We start from the raw sequence: 27596 nt of genomic DNA, 5'->3' as shown, positions 1-27596 counted from the left end.
TCCATAATGAGATAAGTTTGAGCTCACAGGCCCGCTATTTAACCCCTGCTCTCAGGGCACTATCAGCAGATAGGGGCAGTTGGGAGACACAAGGGTAGGCAGATTGGCACCCAGGGGCAGAGCAGGCTTTGCCCAGGACTTGCATGGGGATCTGTGACAAGGGAGAGGACAGGAGGAGCTGACCACAGTGTTGCACACTCAGAGTAAGTTAGACTCCTGTGATCTCCTGTTTTGTACACCTTGTATGTCTGGACTTTGTCACTATGTGTGGGTCACCTTCTGTCACACTTTTCCTGACTTGCCTTACTTTGTGCCTTTGCCTGCTGTCACATAATAAACTCTTAGAAGTGTAGCAAGATGCCATGTACCCAGGTGCCAGGCTGGCTCCGTAGGTGACTAGTTTCCTGAGGTATAGTAATCAATAAAGCTCATGGTGTTTGCTCCCCGTCCTTCGACCTCATTCATTGGGGCTGTGAATAATCTTTGTATAAACTACAATTTGTGCAAGGCCGCACAAGAATAATTCAATGGTCTATTCATCAGCTTGTGGATTTGCTGGTTACATATGGATTGCACATGAATGTCTACATTAGCCTCAGTTAATAGTGAGATATTTGAGTTAATATGTGCACAATACATAAAGGCCATATATACAGGTTCAGATATATTCTACCCGTATACAAAGTAAAAATGAAGATACTGGCTGGTTATATACCTTAAGTCACAGTTAAGCAGGCTTGTCATTGACAGGCTGTGGACACAGCATGGGGGACGACTGACCTAGTGGACAGGACGCAGAATAGGCTATAAGGAGGTCTATTGGATAGTGTGGGACATTTAGGAGCAGAAAATCCCACTACTATACATTTATTGGCAGAGGGCAGTTGTGCGGATGGCTCCTGTGGTTTTGGTGTTTGACCAGATGACCAGTCTGATAATGACTGTTACCATTTTAGGGATAAAAATGACATAATGATCCAGTTGAGCTGAGCTGAGGATGATGATACTTTCAGATACAAATGACAACTTTTAGGAATATGTGCCCCTTGAGCTCTCCTCCTTATCTCCGAAGCCTTCTTCTGATTTCTGTACCAACCATTTTACTTCCATGGGCTGCTTTTTTTCCTTCCCTTTTTAGCTGGGACCTTCCCTAGGTAAGATGTTTTTTTCATTTTATGAATATGGGGATTGTGCCCCCTGAGGTTCGCATCGCTCCTTCTTATTCCATCTTTCCTGATCCCTATACCAAACTCTTTCCTTCTCTTTTTCATTCTAACTTTACTCCTCTGCTGCACTTTTTTCTGTCTTCTCTTTTGAGCTTGGATCCCTTTTAGGCTGTATTTTTTATATTTTAAGACTATGGCAATTGTGATTCTGGGGTTCACATTGAACCCCCAAACCTCTCATCATTTTCTATCCTTATCCTAGGCTTTTTTTTTTTTGTTTCTTCTCTTTGTAGCTCTCCTTGACTATCAGAAATATATTTTTTTAAGAATTTTACAAATATATATATTTTTAAGAATATGGTTACTGTACCCCATTATGTTGTCATCTTGCTCCCCATTTCTTGATTCTACCTCTACTCCTCCTCTAGAGAGATTTACTAAGTCTGTGCTGGAGTAAGACATACAAAATGTATTAAATACATTTGGCGCATCTCATGCTTTTCTATGCACCTGAATCTGAAATCTACTACAGCTGGGAACTGGTGTAAAGTTTAGTTACAATTTTTGCCAGTTTCTGGCATAAATTGTAGTAAATTGTCAGGGCCGCGGGAGGTCCTGCCCCCTCCTGCTATGCCCTGCCTTCATTTCAAGCCACTTTTAAAAAATGTCAAGAAGCTCAAAAGTTCACGACTTATAGCACATATATGACATGCTCCTTCCTCTGCAACTTTTAATATATCCCTTAAAGGGGTTATCCCATGATGCATGTAAAAAATGAAGATGAGACAAATTACAGTAGATGACAACCTCTTTTTAACAAAGCTGGAACAAGCCTTGTACCTCATGCAGATACAGAGATTCCCACATTTATTTCTCCCATTCCAACTGCTAGCTTTTCATCAGGGTGTGTGTCCTTTCTGATGCGGCTCTCTCCGTATATCTGTCACAGCTTCTAAACAAAGATCTGGCTAGTGGCAGTTTAAAGATGAAACTGAGCATGTGTGACCATGCTCATTCAGCTCAGTAGGAGGACGTGCACATTACAATACAGACTGAACACCAGAAGGTGCCATAATAATGAAGTAAAGGAAATCTCACAACCGGGGCATTTTTGGAACAGAAGAAAAACTCAAAAAGTTGAATTATATAAAAATAATATGTAATGTTGGGACAGCCCCTTTGAGGGATATTAACCAAGTTTACAGGGAACCTGCTATGTTGAACATGGTGTCTGATCTGCAAGCAGCATGTCATAGACCAGGAGGAGCTGAGCAGATTGGTCTATAATTTTATGGCAAACTATTCAATATCATTTATAATCTGGATGCCTAAGCACAGAAAGACCTGAGGTTTAGCTAAACCCCATTGAAGTGAACGAACCTAGCCTCGCCCAGGCCAGTGATACTAGTTGTGACATGACTGGACCTGCGGGAAACAGGGAGAAGGCTGTGGCCTTCTCCCCGTTTCCCGTGATTGGTGAGGGTCCTAGATGTCAGACCCCGACGATCAGATGATGATTATCTATCCAGAGGATAGATCATCAGTAAGAAAAAGCTAAAGAACCCTTTTAACAAATGCTTTCCTCATCTCGTCTCAGTTTCTTGTCCTTGTTTGTGTAAGTCTTTTATGATTATATAGCTATACATTTCTGATCTTTCCTTTCTACCCCTTTACTTTTATACCATCATTTTTCTAAACCTCAGCTCAGGGATAAGCAATATGTGCCACAGTATGGAATGGGTGCGGGAACTGTCAGACAGTATCACTCAAATCTGCACAGTAAATCCGGGATGAGACGCAGCTCAGAGACGGAATTATCTGCACGTTATGGGACAAGTGAGGTCTTGAGATATTTATCCTACAGTGATCACTGGATAACCTCAGGCTCTTGGGTGAATGTTAAGGCTGTAAACAGATATTTGTATAATGCAGTTGTCCATGAAGAGAGATAAACCTAGAAAAGGAGTAATGAAGGTGTTAATCGGTAAAGAGCACAGTTTTTCTACAAATTTATATAGAACAACTAAACAGATTCTTTCATAAAGTTGTAATGACTTTGTTCACCATATACAGCTAATAAAATAGGATTACCGGTATATGCTCCATACAGGGGCGTATTGGCCATAGACCTTACAGGGAAATTTCCCAGGGGGCCGCCCAAGCCCCCATCTCTGCCGCTGGCCGGGTACATAATGAGCTATCAGTGGAAATTAACTCGGCCAGCGACCGGACATGCCCTCCTGAATTCAACTATGTCCTGCATCTCACCTCCTAAGCCCCCTGCTCCATATCTTAATCAGAAACAACTGGAAGAGGAGGATAGAAAATAGCAGCTATTGGTGGCCACCTCACAGGGACCGCTTTTGGGGCAATATATTGTGAGGCACTGTGGTATGTGGTATTTTGCGCTATGGTATTGCTGACCTCCCCTACTTTTGTTGCCCTTCCTCCTGTCAATTTAGACCCTCCTACAATATGGGACCACTTTTAGGTATCTTTTCCAGGACCACTTTAGCTTCCCAATCTGCCCCTGGCTCCATATATTACCTATACTATGTCATAGTGCACTGCAGATACAAGACAGCAATACTATATAGTGGCTGTCCATTCATTTGAACAGATAGCACTCAGTCCAACAGTAATGGCTGCTGTAGGGGAAATGCAAACCCGTCCGCAGCCGACCATGACTGCCGATTGCCTGGCGCTTCATAAAATAGACTCAGGGCACCATGTTTAGTAAGTACATAGCACATACAGTATATATATATATATATATATATATATTTTTTTTTTTGTATAATGGACAGGGGTCAGCATTGCTACACAGCATCACATGCAACAGTCTGTAATTCCCTATGCATCCTGACACCAATCATAGCACCAATCATAGGACATTTTTAGAAATTTGTGCCGCAGTAGCTCTTCTGAGGCATTGTGTGTAGATGGTCCTGTCACCAGTTTCCCAAAAGTTATTTTTTGGACAACCTACTAATGACAGCCTATCTGGAATGCAGTACCTGATGTTTTGAAGATGCTCTCACCCAGTTGGTAACCCTCACAGTTTGGCCCTTGTCAAAGTCACACACATCCTCACACTTGCCCTTTTTCCTGATTTCAAAGCATACATTTTAAGTACTAATTGGCCACCTGCTGCCTAATATAGCCCCACCCCTTGACAGGTGCCAATGTCAGCAGATAATCAATATAATAAATTTTATCCTCTTCCCCTGTCAGTTGTTGGTGCCTTAGACATAGATATGGTGCTGAGTATGTTGATCATCTTGCCATATCTTCATACTCATATTTTTGTTGGTAACTTTGGGACAGTGAAGCCCTGTTCCTGGCATTAAATAAGGTCAGATATCTAGATAGACAGAATTTTTTTCAAACGAGCACCAAAATAAATATTGAAATGGAAAACACTTAAAAAATATTATGACCTTTCAACAATGAATATAAAAAAAATTCCTCCATAATCAACAAGCATTGGCACTGACTTCTAGGGGACAAAATTTTAGCGGGGACACTCCACAAACGGCCACCTATAGTCTACACCCAGGCTTTCAATTTAGGACTACAGGTGGCACCCACTATAAAAAAAATCTATGAGATCTATAGTCACCCCCTGGGAAGGTCTAAAAGGGTTTTTCAGGTGTGGAGTATGCAGTAATTGCAAAATAACTAAATTTGATAGAAAGACATCTACGATCAAATCTAAAAGCAATGCATACAACTGGGAAATTAAGGAATTGTTAACTTGCAACACAGAAGCAGTTATATACATTTTGGAATGTCCATGCGTAAAACAGTATGTAGGAAGGACGAGTAGAACATTGATAGGTCAGAATATCAGAACATGATAATAATATTAAAAAAGGATTCGAAAAGCATTCTGTGTCTCAACAATTTAGAAACATAGAAACATAGAATGTGTCGGCAGATAAGAACCATTTGGCCCATCTAGTCTGCCCAATATATCTGAATCCTATGAATAGTCCCTGGCCCTATCTTATATGAAGGATAGCCTTATGCCTATCCCATGCATGCTTAAACTCCTTCACTGTATTTGCAGCTACCACTTCTGCAGGAAGGCTATTCCATGCATCCACTACTCTCTCAGTAAAGTAATACTTCCTTATATTACTTTTAAACCTTTGCCCCTCTAATTTAAAACTGTGTCCTCTTGTGGTAGTTTTTCTTCTTTTAAATACTGTATGCTCTCCTCGGTTACCGAGTTGATTCCCTTTATGTATTTAAAAGTTTCTATCATATCCCCTCTGTCTCTTCTTTCTTCCAAGCTATACATATTAAGGTCTTTTAACCTTTCCTGGTAAGTTTTATCCTGCAATCCATGTACCAGTTTAGTAGCTCTTCTCTGAACTCTCTCTAGAGTATCTATATCCTTCTGGAGATATGGCCTCCAGTACTGCGCACAATACTCCAAGTGAGGTCTCACCAGTGTTCTGTACAGCGGCATAAGCACTTCACTCTTTCTACTGCTTATACCTCTCCCTATACATCCAAGCATTCTGCTAGCATTTCGTGCTGCTCTATTACATTGTCTTCCCACCTTTAAGTCTTCTGAAATAATTACTCCTAAATCCCTTTCCTCAGATACTGAGGTCAGGACTGTGTCAAATATTCTATATTCTGCCCTTGGGTTTTTACGCCCCAGGTGCATTATCTTGCACTTATCCACATTAAATTTCAGTTGCCAGAGTTCTGACCATTCTTCTAGTTTTCCTAAATCCTTTTCCATTTGGCGTTTCCCTCCAGGAACATCAACCCTGTTACATATCTTTGTGTCATCAGCAAAAAGACAAACCTTACCATCGAGGTCTTTTGCAATATCACTTATGAAGATATTAAACAAAATTGGTCCCAGTACAGATCCCTGTGGAACCCCACTGGTAACATGACCTTGTTTTGAATGTTCTCCATTGACTACAACCCTCTGTTGTCTGTCACTCAGCCACTGCCTAATCCACTCAACAATATGGGAGTCCATGCTCAATGACTGCAGTTTATTGATAAGTCTTCTATGTGGGACAGTGTCAAAAGCCTTACTAAAATCTAGATATGCGATGTCTACTGCACCTCCACCGTCTATTATTTTAGTCACCCAGTCAAAAAAATCTATAAGATTTGTTTGACATGATCTCCCTGAAGTAAACCCATGTTGTTTTTCATCTTGCAATCCATGGGATTTTAGATGTTCCACAATCCTATCCTTTAATAGGGTTTCCATTAATTTGCCTACTATTGATGTCAGACTCACTGGTCTATAGTTGCTCGATTCCTCCCTACTACCTTTCTTGTGAATGGGCACGACATTTGCCAATTTCCAATCTTCCGGGACGACTCCTGTTACTAATGATTGGTTAAATAAATCTGTTAACGGTTTTGCCAGCTCACCACTAAGCTCTTTTAATAATTTTGGGTGTATCTCATCAGGCCCCTGTGACTTATTTGTCTTCACTTTAGACAGCAAACTTAGAACATCTTCCTCTGTAAAGACACATGCATCAAACGATTTATTAGTCATCCTTTCTAGTGGAGGTCCTTCTCCTTCTTTTTCTTTTGTAAAAACTGAACTGAAGTATTCATTAAGGCTAGCCCTTTATTCTCTTCTACATACCTTCTACATACCTTCTACATACCTTCCGTAGATTGTACCATTCCAGTGATCCAGCCGTGTTGAGATTTCCAGCTGAAGACAAACAGCCCCTTGGCATGATGATGCTACCACCATGCTTCACTGTGGGTATGAAGTTCTTTTGGTGATGTGCAGTGTTGTTTTTGCGCCAAACATATGTTTTGGAATTAGGGCCAACAAGTTCAACCTTGGTTTCATCAGACCATAACACCTTTTCCCACATGCTTTTGGGAGACTTCAAATGTGTTTTTGCAAAATGTAGCCTGGCTTTGATGTTTTTCTTCGTAAGAAAAGGCTTTCATCTTGCCACTCTACCCCATAGCCCAGACATATGAAGAATACGGGAGATTGTTGTCACATGTAAATTTTGGAGAGACGTCCAGTTCTTGGTAATGTCACTGTTGTGCCATATTTCCTCCACTTGATAACTGTCTTCACTGTGTTCCATGGTATATCCAATGCCTTGGAAATTCTTTTGTACCTTTCTCCTGACTGATACCTTTTAACAATGAGATCCCTCTGATGCTTTGGAAGCTCTCGGTGGACCATGACTTCTGCTGTGGGATGCGACTAAGAAACTTTCAGGAAAGACCGACTAGAGCAGCTGAACTTTATTTGGGGTTAATCAGAGGCACTGTAAATGATGGCAGGTGTATGCTGACTCCTATTTAACATGATTTTGAATGTGATTGCTTAATTCTGAACACAGCTACATCCCCACATTATGTTAGTTTTTTTGTTTTCTTCCCTCTACCTAAAAGATTTCAGTTTGTTTTTCAATTGAGTGGTACAGTTTATAGGTAGACTTTTTATATCCACTGTATATTTTATTATTTAGGTAGATTGAAGCAAACGACATGTGACCTAACAGGGAATCTATAAGACAGAACAATACTATATACTTTGAAATAAAGTCAAGCAAAATAGCTGAATAAATAAAGATAAATATAACACCTGAAAGCCAAATATGGGGTAGGAAATCTAAAATGGAAACTACTCCTGCAAGGCATTAACTAGTTAAAAGCTTTCGATGTTGTCTGCTCGACATACAAGAAACGCATCTATGTAATGTTTTAGTAGAGTGATGCGATATGGAAAGCATGTACTGTAATAGACCTAGTGTAATAACATGTATTATACATTTTATTTTAAGTATGTTAAGTACAATGTATTTTTGTATAAAAAAATGAGATATCACACTATTCGCACATGGTCCCAGATTTGAGTAACCATACTGGTGAAATTTAATCCCGTTCAGTTTTGTGAATCACCATAGTATAAAAGGTGGTTCTGTCCCTCTCCCTGATTACAACTAGCACCACTGAGGATGAAACCGCTCCAGGTTTCGAAACGCGTCTGGTGAATACTCCCCTGCAATATCAATTTATCCAAATAAAACCTGGGAAAAAACGACTACAGTGTTTCAAGCATATTATCCATAATGATGAATCATCTACAATGTCCCCAATAATCATCAAAGGTCTATTAGCGCTACAACTTGGAAAGTGCCGGCATTAGCGCAGGACGGAGCAGCAACATCTATAAAACTGCGGACACCTGCAGGTGTGAGTAACCAGGAACTGGAAGCCGCACGATACGTATGTACACATTGAGATATCGGTGCATTCAAGGTGCGGTAAGAGCCTGACACTCTTTTCATATATAAATAGGAGACATTGTATCTATATTCCAACTCGAAAAACTATTGAAGATTGTCTGTAGTAACATGTGGATTACTATACTGCTATAAGCAACAAGCGTCTTCTCCGGAGATACAGTATCAATCATATTGACATTGCTAAGGAACTCCTTTTTATTGCAACTTAGCAGCGCGTGAGCTCCGCACTGCAGTAAGGTAGAGGGACCGAGACCGTGTGTGAACACACATCTATATATATCCAATGTACACTGCCTGTCCCCCCAAAAAAATCACCACCTGGATTTAACCAAGCAAATAGTTATGAGTCTTCTATTAGATAATTACTGCATGGGCTATTATATTTCAGCTGGCAATAAGTTATTTAACCCCAACTGGTGCAATGAGTTGCTTCTCATTTCTTAAACAACCATGTTGAAAGACACATCTAGTGGTCGTGGAAAAGATGTTAGTCTGTTTGAGAAGGGTCAAATCATTGGCATGCATCAAGCAGAGAAAACATCTAAGGAGATTGCAGAAACTACAAAAATTGGGTTAAGAACTGTCCAGCGCATTATTAGAAACTGGAAGGATAGTGGGGGGACCCATCGTATTCGAGGAAGAAATGTGGCAAGGAAAAAATTCTGAATCATCGTGATCGGTGATCACTGAAATATTTGTTGAAATCAAATCGAAGAAAAACAACAGTAGAACTCAGGGCTATGTTTAATAGTGAAAGTAAGAGCATTTCCACATGCACAATGCGAAGGGAACTCAAGGGATTGGGACTGAACAGCTGTGTAGCCATAAGAAAACCACTAATCAGTGAGGCACACCAGAAAAAAAGGCTTCAATTTGCTAGGGAGCATAAAGATTGGACTCTGGAGCAATGGAAGAAGGTCATGTGGTCTAATGAGTCCAGATTTACCCTGTTCCAGAGTGATGGGCGCATCAGCGTAAGAAGAGAAGCAGATGAAGTGGTGCACCCATCATGCCTAGTGCCTACTGTACAAGCATATGGGGGCAGTTCTATGATCTGGGGTTGCTTCAGTTGGTCAGGTCTAGGTTCAGCAACAGTATGTGCTCCAAGAATGAGGTCAGCTGACTACCTGAACATACTGAATGACCAGGTTATTCCATCAATGGATTTTTTCTACCCTGATGGCACGGGCATATTCCAAGATGACAATGCCAGGATTCACCGGGCTCAAATTGTGAAAGAGTGGTTCAGGGAGCATGAAACATCATATTCACACATGGATTGGCCACCACAGAGTCCAGACCTTAAACTCATTGAGAATCTTTGGGATGTGCTGGAGAAGGCTTTGCGCAGCAGTTAGACTCTACCATCATCAATGCAAGATCTTGGTAAAAAATGTATGCGACACTGGATGGAGATAAATCTTGCAGAAGCTTATTGAAACAATGCCACAGCGAATGCGTGCCATAATCAAAGCTAAAGCTGGTCCAACAAAATAGTGTGTGACTTTTTTTTTTTTGGTCTCAACTTTTTTTTTGGACAGGCATGTTGATGGTGTTACTCATAAATTTTATGATTTTTTAGGGGGAATATATATAGAATAATAATATAATAAAGTGTTTTGCTTTATATTAAGCTGGGTCATTCAGTACATACTTGGTGTATATATGCTAGGTGGATTAGCAGACCGAGCTATACTTCGTGAGCATTCCATTTCACACATTGTTATTGGTATACTCTTCCTGGCAGAGTTTACATATTTTCAAGTTGGGACAAGCCAAATTTGTTGGTGTTGTCTCTACAAATTCGGTACAATTCCAGCAAACGTGGCACTGTTGACAACTGTGTATTTTTTGATGAGTAAACTATTAATATGTAGGGTAAATACTTCATCCTATTAACAACTGTTCCCTCCTGACCCCAAATACTAGAAACTTACACTGGCAGTAATCTGTCAGGAAAGGAAACTGTAAGAGCCCTTTCACAGAGTCTTTTACCACAGATTGTGGAGTGTTTCCGCCTCAAAATCCACCTCATTTCAATAGCAGCCAGCAAATATTTTTCCACATGGAAAAAAGAAGCAGGCAGTCTTATCTTGGGGCGGAATCTGTGCTGAATTTCCCCTTAAAATGAATGTGAAGCATTAAAAAAAACAGCTCTGTATGTGTCCTTCCTTTTTTTTTTTTTAGGGTTTTCTGTATGGTTTTGGCACAGATCCACGTTTTGTACTGAAGTAACCAACTATTGGTTGAAAAGGGGATAAAAAAAAAGAGTAAAAAAACTGCTTCAAAAACGCCAAAAAAAAAAAAACAGCCATTTACACTAGCCAAATAGTGTCATGACTCCCTTGTTTCCGAATGATTGTAATTTTCAGAGATAGTCCCTACAAATTCTGTCTGTCCACGGATTGAAACTGCAGAGTTGGCAAAGTATGTAATCAGCTAGTGTGAATTTAGAAAAGTTGATCATGTCACTGTAAAAATGATCATCAGAGCCTTGATCGTAGTGACGTTTACATTTAGATTGGCATGACCACCTAATTCACAGCAATGGCATTGCGACCCTGCTCAAGGGGCGGGAGGAAACTCCTCTTGGTCATCAAGCAGGGTCAGGATCACTATGTTGGAAGTGTCCATCAAATCCTCACTAATGATCTTTCAAAGCACAGATTCTTTGTCATTCCTTTGAAAGAAATTTATAAAACTGTAAACTTGTTGTCTATCGCAGCCAATCACAGCACACTTTTCATTTTGAAATCTGTCTCCTGAAGAACCAAAGCTGTGCTCTCATTGGTTGCTATGGGTAACATAGACTGTTTTTCTTTTAGATGGTTTTCATAAAGATGTAAGGCTAGGGCTACACGACGACATGTGTCGCACGACTTATTGTCATATATATTGACACATAGGGCACAACTACACTGCAAAATGTGTCGCGCAACATTGTCGTCATGTAGCCCTAGCCTAAACCTGCCATTTTAGGCATTCATTTTTTTTTTTTACTGATATAAAAATCTTTGTGTTTCACCCATACCATCCACACTACCACCAGCCTTGAACTGAACAGTGAAAAGCAAACAGTATACTAGCTGCGCTATAGACACCCAATGCTGTATCACAAAGTCCAAAAGGCAATGTGCCGTATCTAGCACAGGGTTAAGCCTCATTCACACATCAGTGTTCTCCACCGTCAGCGCACATCCCCATTCATTTTAATGTGTATAGTCAGCCATCAGTGTTTTAGCACGGTCCGTGGATCCGTGTTTTTAGCACGGATGCATGCTCTATTTTGTCCGTGTTCACGGATCCATTCTGCCCATTAGAGTCTATGGGTGTTGCATCCGTGTTTCACGGATCATTAGGAAGAGATGCTTTTAAAAGTATTTTTCAGCTGTTTAGTGTCAGTGAAAAGCGTATGGCCCACGGACAGGAAAAAACAGACACATGGACCCAACACGGATCCTTCACGGACAGCTTCACGGATGCATCACTGACCACCTGCTCACAGATGTGTAAATGAGGCTTACTGGTTAGTGACAGACTCGGTGTAGGGTATATGCACATGAAAATCCACAGCGTGAAACAGTGACAGCAAAGTTAATGAGATTTTGAAATCCGCACCATATCAATTGTTTGTGTGGATTTTCAGCGTAGATTTCACTCTTTGCAATGCAAAAGATAAGAAGTGTGGAAAATCTGCAACAAATCAAAATCTGCAACAAAAATAAGCAAGTAGCACATCATGGGGATTTGGTGTGGGAACGCAGTAAAATCTGCACGGAAATCAACATAAACTACACTATTGTGTGCATATATAGCTTAAAGGGGTTGGCCACTATATAAGTACTTTACACAACATTGTTGGAGGCAGGGTAAAAATGAGTTTCCAAATATACTTTATTTTAAAAATCTGTCTGCTAATCTTTTTTTTATAGTAAGCCACGCCCCATGAGCCCCGCTCTGCTGTGCAGCCAGTTCGTCCATGGCTGCATGCGACATGGAGGAGTTTTAGAGAAAGCTCGTCCATGCCCAGTCTGCCCCTACCACTTGCGCGCTCCCTGTTCTGTCTCTGACAGGAATCCGCTGTTTGTTCTGTCAGTACAAACAGCTTATTCCTCTCAAAGTTCGGAGCGGAGAGCCTAGTAAGAGCACATCTGATGTCCTGTCTACAATGAGGGCGGTCCCCGGCTGATCGCTCTGATTGGCTAGTCTGTACAGACTAGTCAATCACAGGATCCTAATGCCGGCTGAAAGGTTCTGATCCCCCCAGTCCGTGACTGTGGGGATCAGAACCTTCTAAAATGTATGTATATATAATATCACCCCCCCATGAGCTCCAGCCCTCATTGTGACCCCTTAATTTCAGGATGGCCGGCTGCAGCGCTGCTGATCCTGTTCTGACCCCCCTCCCGCACCGATCTGTTTCAGGATGGCCGGAGCGTTAGCAGAGTGTCAGCTATAATATACAGCTCACACTCTGCTTGAAACAGCTGCTGTATGGAAGGGGTTAAGAGATGGAGGGAGCTCCCTCCCTCTCCCATCGGGCTGCTGCTGTGCTGAGGCAGCAGCCCGATGCTTGATGGGTTAACAGAGGGAGGGAGCTCCCTCCCTACACCATTGGGCGCTGCTGTGGCAGCATCCCGATGGTTACCATGGCAACCGGACGCCTTCACAGGCATCCGGCTTGCCTTGGGATGGCTGATCAGGCTCCTGCTAAAGGCAGGAGCCTGATCAGGCTTACTGTGAGTGATAATGCACTGCAGAACACTACACAGTGTACTGCAGTGTATTGTAAACCATCAGACCCACTGGGTCTGGGTAAAAAAAAAGTGAAAAAAAATATTTCTTCTTATAGCTTATATAAAATAAAAAAGCGCCCTTTTCCCAAAATAAAGTAAATAGAGAAAAAAAGAAAAGTAGACATATTAGGTATCGACGCATCCGTATCGACTTGCTCTATAAAAATATCACATGACCTAACCCCTCAGATGAATACCGTCAAAAAATTAAAAAAAATGCAAAAAAATGAATTTTTTTGTCACCATATAAAATGAAAAGTGCAACACCGAGGGATCAAAAAGGCTTATGCCCCCCCAAATCATACCAATCTAACTGTCACTTTATCCCAGAAAAAATAAAAAAACTATGGCTCTCAGACTATGGAGACACTAAAACATGATTTTTTTAGTTTCAAAAATGCTTTTATTGTGCTAAATGTACAAAAAAATAACAAATTAGATTGAAAGTAGACAAATTAAAAGTAGACATATTAGGTATCGCCGTGTCCGTAACAACCTGCTATATTAAAATATCACATAACCTAATCCCTCAGGTGAACACCGTAAAAAGTATAAAATAAAAACGGTGTCAAAAAAGCCATTTTTTTTCACCTTAATCACAAAAAGTGTAATAGCAAGCGATCAAAAAGTCATATGCACCCCAAAATAGTGCCAATTAAACTGTCATCTCATTCCGCAATAATCATACCCTACCTAAGACAATAGTCAAAAAAATAAAAACACTATGGCTCTCAGACTATGGAGACACTAAAACATGATTTATTTTTTGTTTATAAAATGAGATTGTTGTGTAAAACTTTAAATAAATAAATAAAAAGTATCCATATTAGGTATTGCCATGTCCGTAACGACCTGCTCTATAAAAATACCACATGACCTAACCCCTCAGGTAAACACCGTCAAAAAAATTAAATAAAAACTGCAAAACAAAACATTTTTTGTCACCTTACATCACTAAAAGTGCAACATCAAGTAATCAAAAAGGCATATTCCCCCAAAAAAGCACCAATCTAACCGTCACTTTATCCCGCAAATGAACACCTACCTAACACAATCGCCCAAAAAAATAAAAAAAACTATAGCTCTCAGAATATGGAGACACTAAAACATGATTTATTGTTTAAAAAATGCTGTTATTGTGTAAAACTTAAATAAATAAAAAACAGACATATTAGGTATCAACGCGTCCGTAAGAACCTGCAGTATAAAAATATCACATTACCTAACCCTTAATGTGAACACGTAACAGAAAAGTGTGTAAAAAAGCAATTTTTTGTCACCTTACATTACAAAAAGTGTAATAGCAAGCGATCAAAAAGTCGTACGCACCCCAAAATCATATCAATCAAACCGTAATCACATCCTGCAAAAAATTAGACCCTACTTATGACAATTGCCTAAAAAATAAAAAAATATGGTTCTCAAAATATAGACACCAAAACATGATTTTTTTTAATTAAAAAATTCTGTTAAAACATAAATAAATAAAAAAAGTAGACATATTAGGTATCGACACGTCAGTAAGAATCTGCTGTATAAAAATATCATATGACCTAATCGCTCAGGTGAACACCATAAAAAAAAAAAGTGCCATACCAAACAATCAAAAATTCATACGCACCCTAAAATAGTACCAATCAAACTGTCATTTCATCCCGCAAAAAATGAACCCCTACATAAGACAGTCGCCCTCCAAAAAAAAACTATGGCTTTCAGAATATAGAGACACAAAAAATCATTTTTTTTTTAAAAAATGCTTAATTATGTAAAACTGAAACAAACGACAAAAAAATTGGTATTGTCGCATCCGTAACAACCTGCTCTATAAAAATACCACATGATCTAACCTGTCAGATGAACATTGTAAATAACAAAAAATGTACCGTAAAATAGTACCAACAAAACTGCCACCTTATCCCATAATTTCCAAAATGGTGTAATTTTTTGGGAGTTTCAACTCTAGGGGTGCATCAGGGGTCTTCAAATGTGACATGGCAGCTTAAAATTATCCCAGTGAAATTTGCCTTCCAAAAACCATATGGCGTTTCTTTCCTACTGCGCCCTGCCGTGTGCACGTATAGCAGTTAAGGACCACATATGGGGCGTTTCTGTAAACTACAGAATCAGGGCAATAAATATTGAGTTTTGTATGGCTGTTAACTATTGCTTTGTTACTAGAAAAAAATGGATTAAAATGGAAAATCTGCCAAAAAAGGGAAATTCTAAAATTTCACCTCCATTTTCCTTTAATTCTTGTGGAGCACCTAAAGGGTTAATAAAGTTTTTAAAATCAGTTTTAAATACCTTGAGGGTGTAGTTTCTAGAATGGGGTCATTTCTGGGTGGTTTCTATTATGTAAGCCTCACAAAGTGACTTCAGACCTGAACTGGTCCTTAAAATGTGGGCTTTGGAAATTTTCTGAAAAATGTCAAGATTTGCTTCTAAACTTCTAAACCTTGTAACATCCCCAAAAAATAAAATGTCATTCACAAAATGATCCAAACATGAAGTAGACATATGGGGAATGTAAAGTAATAACTATCGTTGGAGGTATTACTATCTATTATAAAAGTAGAGAAATTGAAATTTGCAAGTTTGCAAATTTTTTTACATTTTTGGTAAACTTTTTTTTATAAATAAAAATGAAATATTTTGACTCAATTTTACCACTGTCATGAAGTACAATATGTGACGAGAAAACAGTCTCAGAATGGCCTTGATAAGTAAAAGCGTTTTAAAGTTATTACCACAAGGGACACATGTCAGATTTGCTAAAAATGGCTTGGTCCTGAAAGGTTAAAGAATGCTATTATTTTACCATGTTATAAGGGAAAATAATACAATTTATAGAATACTGAACCCAAACCCGAACTTCTGTGAAGAAGTCCGGGTTCGGGTATGGGTACCAAACATGACGATTTTTCTCGCATTAAAACGCTTTGCACTTGCGGGAAAAACCGTGCATGTTCCCGCAACGCACCCGCATCTTTTCCCGCAACGCCCGTGTGAACCCATCCTAAGAGCTCATGCACACAAGTGTGTGTGCCCTGTTCTTGTTTTGCGGACAGCAAGCATCCTATTGACTTGAATGGGTCTGCAATCTGCAAGTTACAGAGTGGTATGGAGCAGAGGCACAAATCAGAAGCCCACGGACGCAGTACAAAGTTCTTTCAAAGGATTTCTCCCCGTGCTTCTGCACCGCAAAAAAATAGAACCTTTTTGTGGTGCGGAACGTATCTTGCTGACCCATTGAAGTTAATGGGCTCACTGTTCTGCAAACTGCCGGCACTCTGCTGGTACCTGTGCATTGCAGGCCACTATATGAGGTGCAGCACTCTTGGGGAAAGCCACCTCAGATGCTGGTGTTACAAAAGACCATGGTATCTGTCTGCGATCGGCATTATGGTCAATCACAGACATTAGCCCTGGGTCTCTTTAAAACAGCAGAAACCCAGAACAGAATCTAAACAAACCTGTCTTAGCAAACTTCACTTTGCTGAAACCACTGTAACTTTCTGGATTTCAGTTATCTCACCCAACTGGAGTATCTGGGTGAGATATACACACCTTCCACCACAGTAGATATAGATAGATATAGAGAAGTAAATAGATACAGTAAATGATGATAGATATCTCTCCATCTTCACACACATATCATATATATATATATATATATATATATACATACATACACACACCCTGTACACCTATGTACATATCCACACACATGTATGTATTTTATATATATCACATTGTGGGAAAAGCAGTAACCTTTATTCAATGCAAGGAATGTAGGATTGCTATCATTATGTTGATTTCTCTATGTAGTTATTTGACTGGAGGACTGATGAGATGACACCGGAGGTGCTGTTGTCACTATGGCATCACAAGTAGGCAGAGAGGTCATGTGACTGCTGAAGATGCTTGCTGTGATGCATGCTGGGATTTTTACTTTCACTTTGCATCTGCTCCGCCCACACAGCCTCTCATTAAAGTGAGCATGCTATGCTGAATGCAGTAGAAAAATTATATATATACACAGTATATCTCTCATGATACAAATTCCTCTTGGCATTAGTTATTGTCTGGGGCACTTTATTGCTTAAAGGGTACATTCACATGTTGCAGAAATCTGCAACGTTCCTGCAGCAAATCTAAAGTAGAAAAAAACACTATATGGTCCATTTTTTGTGTGTGGATTTTATTGCAGAAATGCTGCTGGGTTCACTCTTTGCATTATGCCCCTTGCACACGAACGTTTTTTTTTCCCGTTTCCGTTCCGGTATTTGCGTTCCGTATACGGACCGTATAGGGAACCATTCTTTTCAATGGAGCCGCAAAAAAACAAAAGGTACTCCGTATGCCTTCCGTTTCCGTATTTCCGTTCATAACGGACAAGAATAGTATTGTTCTATCAGGGGCCAGCTGTTCCGTTCCTCAAAAAACGGAATGCATATGGACGTCATCTGTGTTTTTGGAAGATCCGTTTTTTGCGGACCGCAAGGCACTTAAAAAGCCATACGGTCATGTGCAGGAGGCCTTACAAAGGGTAAAATCTGCACCACAGGTCAGTCTTTACTGCAGATTTTTTTTTCACAGCATATGGACTTATGCCCACGAACATAAGGGCTCCGTGCCCGTGCTGCGGACCACAAATTGCGGTCCCCAATGCATGGGCACAGATCGTGGAGCAGCCGGATGCTGATCGCGGACCCATTCACTTGAATGGGGTCCTCGATCCGCATCCGACGGTCCGCACCGCAAAAAAGTGGTGCATGCGCAATCGCGGGGCTTTTCCGTGGGGTTCCGATCCGTGCCTCCGTTCTGGATCTTGACCCACTTGAAGTGAATGGGTCCGCGATCCGTCAAGCGGGATGCAGAATACGCACCATGTACAGTGAGGTTTGTTAACCGATGGCAAAAATTCTATGGATTTTCTGCAGTGGAATTGGGTGAGGAAAATCGGATGCGGACCAAAACAACGGCCATGTGCATGAGGCCTAACTCATGCACAATTTGAAGTGGATTCACCCTGGAACCACAGTAAAATCTACGGCAGATTTTCTGCAGCAAACTATGCCTCATGTTGTTGTACCTTAAAGGGGTTTTCCAATAATTTTTTTTTACTGGCGACCTGTCGTCTGGATTGGTCATCAGTATCTGATTGGTGGGGGTCCGACACCCGGGACCCCTGCTAATCAGCTGTTTGAAAAGGCACCGGTGCTCCTGTTAGCGGCACAGCCTTCTCTCTGCTTTTCCTAGGCCCAATGATGTCACGTTCATGGATCAGGTTACCTAGGAGCAGCTCAGCCCCATAGAAATTAATGGGGCTGAGCACGATACCAAGCACAACCGCTATACAATGTACGGCGCTGTGCTTGGTGAGCTGAGAGAAGGCAGCAGCGCTCACAGGAGTGCCGCTGCCTTCTCAAAACAGATGATCGGCGGGGGCCCCGGTTGTCGGACGCCCACCCATGAGATACTGATGACCTATCCAGAGGATAAGTCATCAGTAAAAAAATATTGAAAAACCCTTTCAACTACTCACTACATCTCTGGAGATGGAGCTAGGGATTTATATCACGCTAGCCTTTGTGTCCACTGCAAACCCTCAATACTTTGCTTGAACCTGACCTGATCCTTCTTAGTTAACAGTTTCTACACAGAACACAAAAAACATTTGTCTTTACGTAAAATTTGTTCTAATGCAATGTATCTTCCAAATTACTGCTGTCACTTCAATGTTCCTTGCTTTGCTTTTTCACAGATGGCGCTCTCAGATCTTCCCAGTACCCCACTGGCTCTTGAATACCTCAATGACTTTGACCTAATGAAGTTTGAGGTAAAGAGAGAGCCTCCTGAACCACGGGCCAACCGCCTGGCCCCACCTCCATCTCTGGGCTCTACTCCATGCAGCAGTGTACCACCATCGCCAACATTCAGTGACCCCCCTGAACCAGTAGGACCACCGCGTCCTAGTCTAGAAGAACTTTATTGGATGGCAGCACTACAGCAGCAGATGGGTGGGGAAGGACTACCACTAACTCCGGAGGATGCTGTAGAGGTGTTGATGGGTGGCGGAGCACCTTCTCTACAAGGGATAGAAGGGGGATACAGGACTGGGGGGCAGCACCTCCACAACACTCACCCTACTGGTTACTTGATGAGTCCAGAAGATATGAATGCACAGCAGCACCAGGTGAGATCCTGTTACTTTTTTAACATCTTTTTATGACACATTTTATGACATTTCCTCTGGCCTGGTCGTCCTTGTATAATAAATAAACATGGTGAGTGTAATATTACACAGTTTGTCACACCTGAGTGATTATGCAGCATGTGAGGACATATGGGTGGGACACCCTGCGTTGTTCCTGAGTGTAACAGGATTTGTCAGTACAGTTATAGCTATAAAGCCGGACATGTCACTGATCACTTAATCAGCTAATATTAAGAGATGGACAGCAGGTAAAGCCATTCAGTAAACAGAGGGAAATGTGTGCGGAGTAAATCGTAATGAAAGAAAGCACACATGCATTTACAGCTTACTACAGGGAGTGCAGAATTATTAGGCAAGTTGTATTTTTGAGGATTAATTTTATTATTGAACAACAACCATGTTCTCAATGAACCCAAAAAACTCATTAATATCAAAGCTGAATATTTTTGGAAGTAGTTTTTAGTTTGTTTTTAGTTTTAGCTATTTTAGGGGGATATCTGTGTGTGCAGGTGACTATAACTGTGCATAATTATTAGGCAACCTAACAAAAAACTAATATATACCCATTTCAATTATTTATTTTTACCAGTGAAACCAATATAATATCTCAACATTCACAAATATACATTTCTGACATTCAAAAACAAAACAAAAACAAATCAGTGACCATAATAGCCACCTTTCTTTGCAAGGACACTCAAAAGCCTGCCATCCATGGATTCTGTCAGTGTTTTGATCTGTTCACCATCAACATTGCGTGCAGCAGCAACCACAGCCTCCCAGACACTGTTCAGAGAGGTGTACTGTTTTCCCTCCTTGTAAATCTCACATTTGATGATGGACCACAGGTTCTCAATGGGGTTCAGATCAGGTGAACAAGGAGGCCATGTCATTAGATTTTCTTCTTTTATACCCTTTCTTGCCAGCCACACTGTGGAGTACTTGGACGCATGTGATGGAGCATTGTCCTGCATGAAAATCCTGTTTTTCTTGAAGGATGCAGACTTTTTCCTGTACCACTGCTTGAAGAAGGTGTCTTCCAGAAACTGGCAGTAGGACTGGGAGTTGAGCTTGACTCCATCCTCAACCCGAAAAGGCCCCACAAGCTCATCTTTGATGATACCAGCCCAAACCAGTACTCCACCTCCACCTTGCTGGCGTCTGAGTCGGACTGGAGCTCTCTGCCCTTTACCAATCCAGCCACGGGCCCATCCATCTGGCCCATCAAGACTCACTCTCATTTCATCAGTCCATAAAACCTTAGAAAAATCAGTCTTGAGATATTTCTTGGCCCAGTCTTGACATTTCAGCTTGTGTGTCTTGTTCAGTGGTGGTCGTCTTTCAGCCTTTCTTACCTTGGCCATGTCTCTGAGTATTGCACACCTTGTGCTTTTGGGCACTCCAGTGATGTTGCAGCTCTGAAATATGGCCAAACTGGTGGCAAGTGGCATCTTGGCAGCTGCACGCTTGACTTTTCTCAGTTCATGGGCAGTTATTTTGCGCCTTGGTTTTTCCACACGCTTCTTGCGACCCTGTTGACTATTTTGAATGAAACGCTTGATTGTTCGATGATCACGCTTCAGAAGCTTTGCAATTTTAAGAGTGCTGCATCCCTCTGCAAGATATCTCACTATTTTTGACTTTTCTGAGCCTGTCAAGTCCTTCTTTTGACCCATTTTGCCAAAGGAAAGGAAGTTGCCTAATAATTATGCACACCTGATATAGGGTGTTGATGTCATTAGACCACACCCCTTCTCATTACAGAGATGCACATCACCTAATATGCTTAATTGGTAGTAGGCTTTCGAGCCTATACAGCTTGGAGTAAGACAACATGCATAAAGAGGATGATGTGGTCAAAATACTCATTTGCCTAATAATTCTGCACTCCCTGTAGTTGGGGGTGCACAAGTACATTAAAAATAGCTCCAGTTCTGATATTATCGCACAGCCTGAATTTTAAGATTATACTTATTAATAATTACTATATTACATGTGACACATTAATAATGAAATCAGATCAGGAGAGGTTTAAAGGGAATCTGTCAGCAGGTTTGTACCTATGACACTGGCTGACCTGTTACTTGTGCGCTTGGCAGCTGAAGGTGTCTGTGTTAGGCCTCATGCACACGGCCGTTTTTTTTTTGCGGTCCGCAAAAGCGGTTTCCGTTGTTCCGTGACCCGTGTCCGTTTTTTCTTCCGTGGGTCTTCCTTGATTTTTGGAGGATCCACGAACATGAAAAGTGAAAGAAAAATCTAAGTCAAGTTTGCCTTTGAAATGATAGGAAAAAACGGACACGGATCACGGACGCGGATGACAATCTTGTGTGCATCCGTGATTTTTCACGGACCCATTGACTTGAATGGGTCCGTGAACCGTTGTCCGTGAAAAAAATAGGACAGGTCTTATTTTTTTCACGGACTGGAAACACGGATCACGGACGCGGATGCCAAACGGTGCATTTTCCGATTCTTCCACGGACCCATTGAAAGTCAATGGGTCTGTGGAAAAAAAACGGAAAACGGAACAACGGCCGCGGATGCACACAACGGTCGTGTGCATGAGGCCTTAGTCTCATGTTTATATGTGTCTGCATTGCTGAGAAAAATGAAGATCAGTATGCATTGCTGTTACTCTTAGTGGCTCTGCTCTCTCTGCTGTAAGCTGTGTACCGGGGTGGGCTCCCCAGGATACAGTGAAGTCACGAACGAGGAAAGCAACCCCAACACCAGCTTTTGCCAAAATAGAATTTTACTTAAATGTGGCAGTAAACACAACCACAAATGCCGGGAGCATACAATAAATTTACATACACCCAGCCCGAAGGCTGAGACACTTGTGCTGCACAGCACAGCGCCCTCCTAAGGATGCAGGAGGAAAGTACAGTAATTTACCTACTGGCGGGCACAATTAAACTGCCACAACTGACCTGTTATTACCCAATAAAAACAAGAACCACTGTATGGGTGTGTGGTACGGGCTAGCCTGCGGTGCAGCACAACAGCTTACAATCTTACAAAGCTCTACAGTATCCCCCCTCCAATAACTGGTCCTGTAGCATCTGCCTGAGTATTTTTCCTGAGCAAAACGCCAGCCTGGCTTGAGTTTGTAGGAATTTTATCAGCTCTCCAATGTGAAATGTCACTTTAAGTTATGGAGTCCTTGCAATGAACAGTAGTAACACTTGTGGCCTGACACAAACAGAGACCCTAACTAACTAACTAACTACAAGCCTGGTCTCAGTCTCTAGGCGCCAACACTGTAATAAGGTGCGTGCACAATCTTACCGACCCGGGTCTGCTCTGCATCCGCTGGTGACTCTGAACAGAACAAATGCCTCTCCAACAAGCATGCAGTACCGCAGTGTATGTTGCTTTGCTGCTCAGCTCTCATCAGCGTTCCTGGAGAACTTCATTAATCTACTAGATCAAGCCTTTGGCAGGCTTATGGACTTTGTTAGGCCCCAGCTGCTATGGTAATCCATCCCTCCGTCTAAACACCTAGATGCCATGGATGAACACATAGGCACAGCTTCTGCCATTACCGTCACGTGTATCTAGGCTACATGCACAAGTTAAGACATTCTTTGATTTACATATATTCGATTTTGTGAGTCGCCAAATATATAAATTATGGATTTTCCAATAATATTTCCACATGCCGATTATTGTTGCAAGATCTAGTCATCAGCCTATGTAAATGGACCTACCGATGCATACTTTGCACCTCGTAGAGCTTAAAGTCACATTGATGACTAACTTCTGAGTGTTGACCAAGCAGGAGACTGTTAATGAACAGCTCCCTTACAAGTGGAAGCAACTGGGACTTTTCAGACCTGACCCCGCTGCTCCCACATTGGTGATATAATCATTGTGACTTAATTTTTGTACTATAGTTTGTATATTGTTTGTAGGTACACTAAAACTTGTGGTGATTGATCTTTGTGTGATGTGTTGTGATCTTTGGTCGTCTGGGGGTGGGTCACTTTTTAATGGTGAATGGCCCTCTTCTTTGGCACTGTGGCAGTTGTTACATTTTACGAGTTTTTAACTTTTGGTCCTTTGTGCTTTGAAAATTTGTGTTTCAATAAATCTCATTATTGATATTTTTGTTTTCTGATTGTCTATTATCTCATACTAGCATTGTCTTGTTATAATATTAATTGTGTTAGGACATGTGGAATGTTTTTGTTTCTCATTAGACCAGACTTCTAACTGAGCATACAGAAAGACCTATGGCTATTGATCTGTTGCCATTATTAAGGCACATACCTGAAGTTTTTCACAAGTTCAGATTTATATCTAATGCCTTCAAGAAAACTATGGTTGTGCCCAGAAAACATACAGGAATATTATATATATTAGGTAACCATTTTGTGGAGTTCCTTGTCATTATAATGCGCTGTTGAGTTATGATAACATATGACATTTCCAATAAATATGTATTGGCTGGCTCACTGATAGTTTCTCCATCACAAGAAAAGTTATATCTACAGTCAGGTCCATAAATATTAGGACATCAACATAACATTTTTGGCTCTATTAAAATTATAAAAATGTTACTTTTCCTATGTGCTGACATCTAGTGGTCAAAGAAGGCATGCTGCAGGCTCTGAACTGGGGAAGGATCTTATTTTATAGCCTACAGTTAGTCATTATCACTTAGGGTATTTTCACACTTGTGGCAGAGGAATCCGGCAGGTAAATAAATCCATCACCGGAAAAACGTTTGACAACTGAATGAATTTTAAGAATGATCAGAATCCTGATCCGTCTTACAAATGCATTGCAAGAACGGATCCGTATGTCTGTTTGTCATACGGACAAACAGATCCGTTACGATTTTTTTCACATTTTTTTCTGCGCAGACAGAAATAACTCCATCTAACCATATTTTTCTTTGTTTTTATAGATTGTATATATTGTACAGTCAGGTCAATAAATATTGGGACATCAACACAATTCTAACATTTTTGGCTCTATACACCACCACAATAGATTTGAAATGAAACAAACAAAATGTGCTTTAACTGCAGACTGTCAGCTTTAATTTGAGGGTATTGACATCCAAATCAGGTGAACGGTGTAGGAATTACAACAGTTTGCATATGTGCCTCCCACTTGTTAAGGGACCAAAAGTAATGGGACATAATAATAATCATAAATCAAACTTTCCCTTTTTAATACTTGGTTGCAAATCCTTTGCAGTCAATTACAACTTGTGGGGTGTTTCTACTGTCTGGGCATTGTAGAACCTCAGGAAACATGACAGGTGCTCAGAAAGTCAGAGCTGCTTCAAAAAGCGGAAATTCACATTTTTGTACCATAGTTTGTAAATGCTATAACTTTTACCCAAACCATTTTTTTTTACCCAAACATTTTTTTTTATCAAAGACATGTAGAACTATAAATTTAGTGAAAAATGTATATATGGATGTTGTTTTTTTTAAAAAATTTACAACTGAAAGTGAAAAATGTCATTTTTTTGCTAAAATTTTGTTACATTTCGATTAATAACAAAAAAAGTAAAAATGTCAGCAGCAATGAAATACCACCAAATGAAATCTCTATTAGTGAGAAGAAAAGGAGGTAAAATTCATTTGGGTGGTAAGTTGCATGACCGAGCAATAAACGGTGAAAGTAGTGTAGTGCAGAAGTGTAAAAAGTGGATCCGGCAGGCGGTTCCGGTGACGGAACTGCCTGCCGGATCCCTCTGCCGCAAGTGTGAAAGTACCTTAAGTGATAATGACTAACTGTAGGCTATAAAATAAGATCCTTCCCCAGTTCAGAGCCTGCAGCATGCCTTCTTTGACCACTAGATGTCAGCACATAGGAAAAGTAACATTTTTATAATTTTAATATACAGTACAGACCAAAAGTTTGGACACACCTTCTCATTCAAAGAGTTTTATTTATTTTCATGACTATGAAAATTGTAGATTCACACTGAAGGCATCAAAACTATGAATTAACACATGTGGAATTATATACATAACAAAAAAGTGTGAAACAACTGAAAATTGTCATATTCTAGGTTCTTCAAAGTAGCCACCTTTTGCTTTGATTACTGATTACACCATGAATGAGAAGGTGTGTCCAAACTTTTGGTCTATACTGTATATGATAAAATAAAAGTAACACAAAAGTAATGTTATCATGTTCTAGGAATATTTCCATGATTTACAGAATAAAAGAGATAGCCCCTTTTCCAGGTTAATGGGGTCTTGAATTTTTTTTGGGTAAATAATAATGAGTTCTTTCAGTCATAAACAGTGCCACACCTTGCCCATAGGTTATGTTAGGTATTGCAATGTGGCCCCATTCACTTCAAGGGAACTCAACTTGAATACTAGACACCAATCAAGGTTAGGTGTGGTGTTTCTATAATCATGTTTTTCTAACCATGTGCAATCTGTTAAAGAGCTGGGTGAAACGGTACCAGTTTACTGGTGTTAAAGGGGTTATCCAATATCTAAAATATCCCCCCCCATTGCCCGGGCCCCTTGTATGGATTATACTCACCTGCTCCCCGGCACCCTCGTCTCTCCGTCTGCACGGCCACCGCTGAATCTCCCTACCGCTCAAGTCAAAACACCCGACGGGGAGATGGAGTGGCGGCTGTCCAGGGATGCAAAGGGGCCCTGGCATTGGGGGGGATATTTTAGATATTGGATAAACCCTTTGATAAAGGGGGATTTACACGCTCCCATTGAGCAGGTAATTATTGGGATGGAACTGCTCCTTGTCGATAACTGCCATGCTCGTCAGAGGAGGTAAAGAGCGGCATTTACCGTACATGCTGGTAGAGGCTTATCCCCTCGCAGAATAACAGATAATGCATGTTAAAATTGTACACACCAGACCCATATTCCACCCGATAGATTGGTGCCCTAAAAATGTTAGATTGATGATGTATTCCACCTAGCAGTAGGGCTATTAAAATGAATTATGCATCAGCCATCACAGATAGTAAATGTTCTAATGTTGTCTTCTCATCCGACAGCTGTCTCCACTGTCTGAACGTTTTTCTGATGAGCAATTGGTAGGAATGTCTGTTCGAGAGTTGAATCGTCAGCTCAGGGGTTTCAGTAAAGAAGAGGCTTTGCGACTCAAGCAACGCAGGCGCACATTGAAGAACCGAGGTTATGCCCAGTCCTGCCGGTACAAGCGGGTCCAGCAGCGTCACGTCCTAGAGACAGAGAAGTGTCAGCTCTCTCGTCAACTTCAACAACTACAGCAGGAGGTGGCTCGGGTGACGAGAGAGAGGGATGGTTGGAGAGCACGATATGAAAAACTGCTGAATGCCACAGGAGGGGGGAATGGGCCGGATGTGCTGGGTGCAGGGGGAGACGCAGGGCCTGGAGCTGAGCTCTTCCTGTGATACTCAAATCAAAAGACTGAGCCCAACTTCAAAAGGAGGAGACTGACCTGACTCCTTACATAGGATACCTATTATAAAAAGCCCCTAATGTGCAACATGAAAGCTCTAGAACTTTTCGCTGCCATTTTCTTCATTTCTCGGAGTAGAAAGACACAAATTTTCTGGATTCCATCTAATATATTTATTAATTCCCAGAGTTCATACATGAGGCGCCCTTCAATACTATGCAAAGTCACCAATGCCATTGGCTGCTAGAGTCCACCCCCTCTAATGCTTCCAAGTTATGGAGACCTTGACTATACTGGGATCATTGCCATGGATTCTAGTTAAGTTTTAATAAAAAGTCATTTCTGTCCCAGCCCCGGAGAAAACAATAATTTTTTTTTCCTTTTTATGAGACCACCACCTAAAGCTAACTAGCGTGTATGTGATGAAGGACCGGCTGAGCCTGTCCTGTTCGGGGGCTCTCTTCTTTCTATTTTCTATACCATTCACCTCCATGCAAGGGAGCGGAAGAAATTTCTGGTTTTATTTGAGGGAAACATTAAATTATTGCATTTTTTATGTGTGCGATTGTGAGTTTAAATAGAATGCAACACTTTGCGTCTCCTCTCCCTGCACATAAGGGGCAAAGCTAGCGTGTTACTAGGCAGATCTGGTTGTGTGTTGTGAGCAGTTTTAAGAATTATTATTATTATTTTGTATTCAAAAATATAAAGTAAAAAATATATATTTAAACATAGAGAAATAAAACATGCA

The 27596-nt window shown here is 40.9% G+C and overlaps 1 protein-coding gene across 2 annotated transcripts; it reads left to right on the top strand.

Annotated features, from left to right (window-relative positions):
- On the top strand, nt 1-27596 carry LOC122933081 (neural retina-specific leucine zipper protein-like). 2 transcript variants are annotated; one of them, XM_044287841.1, is made up of 3 exons: nt 1-203; nt 19004-19435; nt 26460-27596. In XM_044287841.1, exons 2-3 carry the CDS (start codon nt 19004-19006, stop codon nt 26835-26837), a joined length of 810 nt encoding a protein of 269 aa, XP_044143776.1. In that variant the 5' UTR covers nt 1-203; the 3' UTR covers nt 26838-27596. The 2 variants fall into 2 exon arrangements, with proteins under 2 accessions (XP_044143776.1, XP_044143783.1); XM_044287848.1 differs by lacking the exon at nt 1-203 and adding an exon at nt 1018-1154.

This window comes from Bufo gargarizans, chromosome 1, assembly GCF_014858855.1.
Source record: "Bufo gargarizans isolate SCDJY-AF-19 chromosome 1, ASM1485885v1, whole genome shotgun sequence".
In the NCBI taxonomy this organism is placed as follows: domain Eukaryota; kingdom Metazoa; phylum Chordata; class Amphibia; order Anura; family Bufonidae; genus Bufo; species Bufo gargarizans.
The sequence above is the reverse complement of the archived record's forward strand: the minus strand, read 5'-3'. Positions and strand labels throughout refer to the sequence as shown.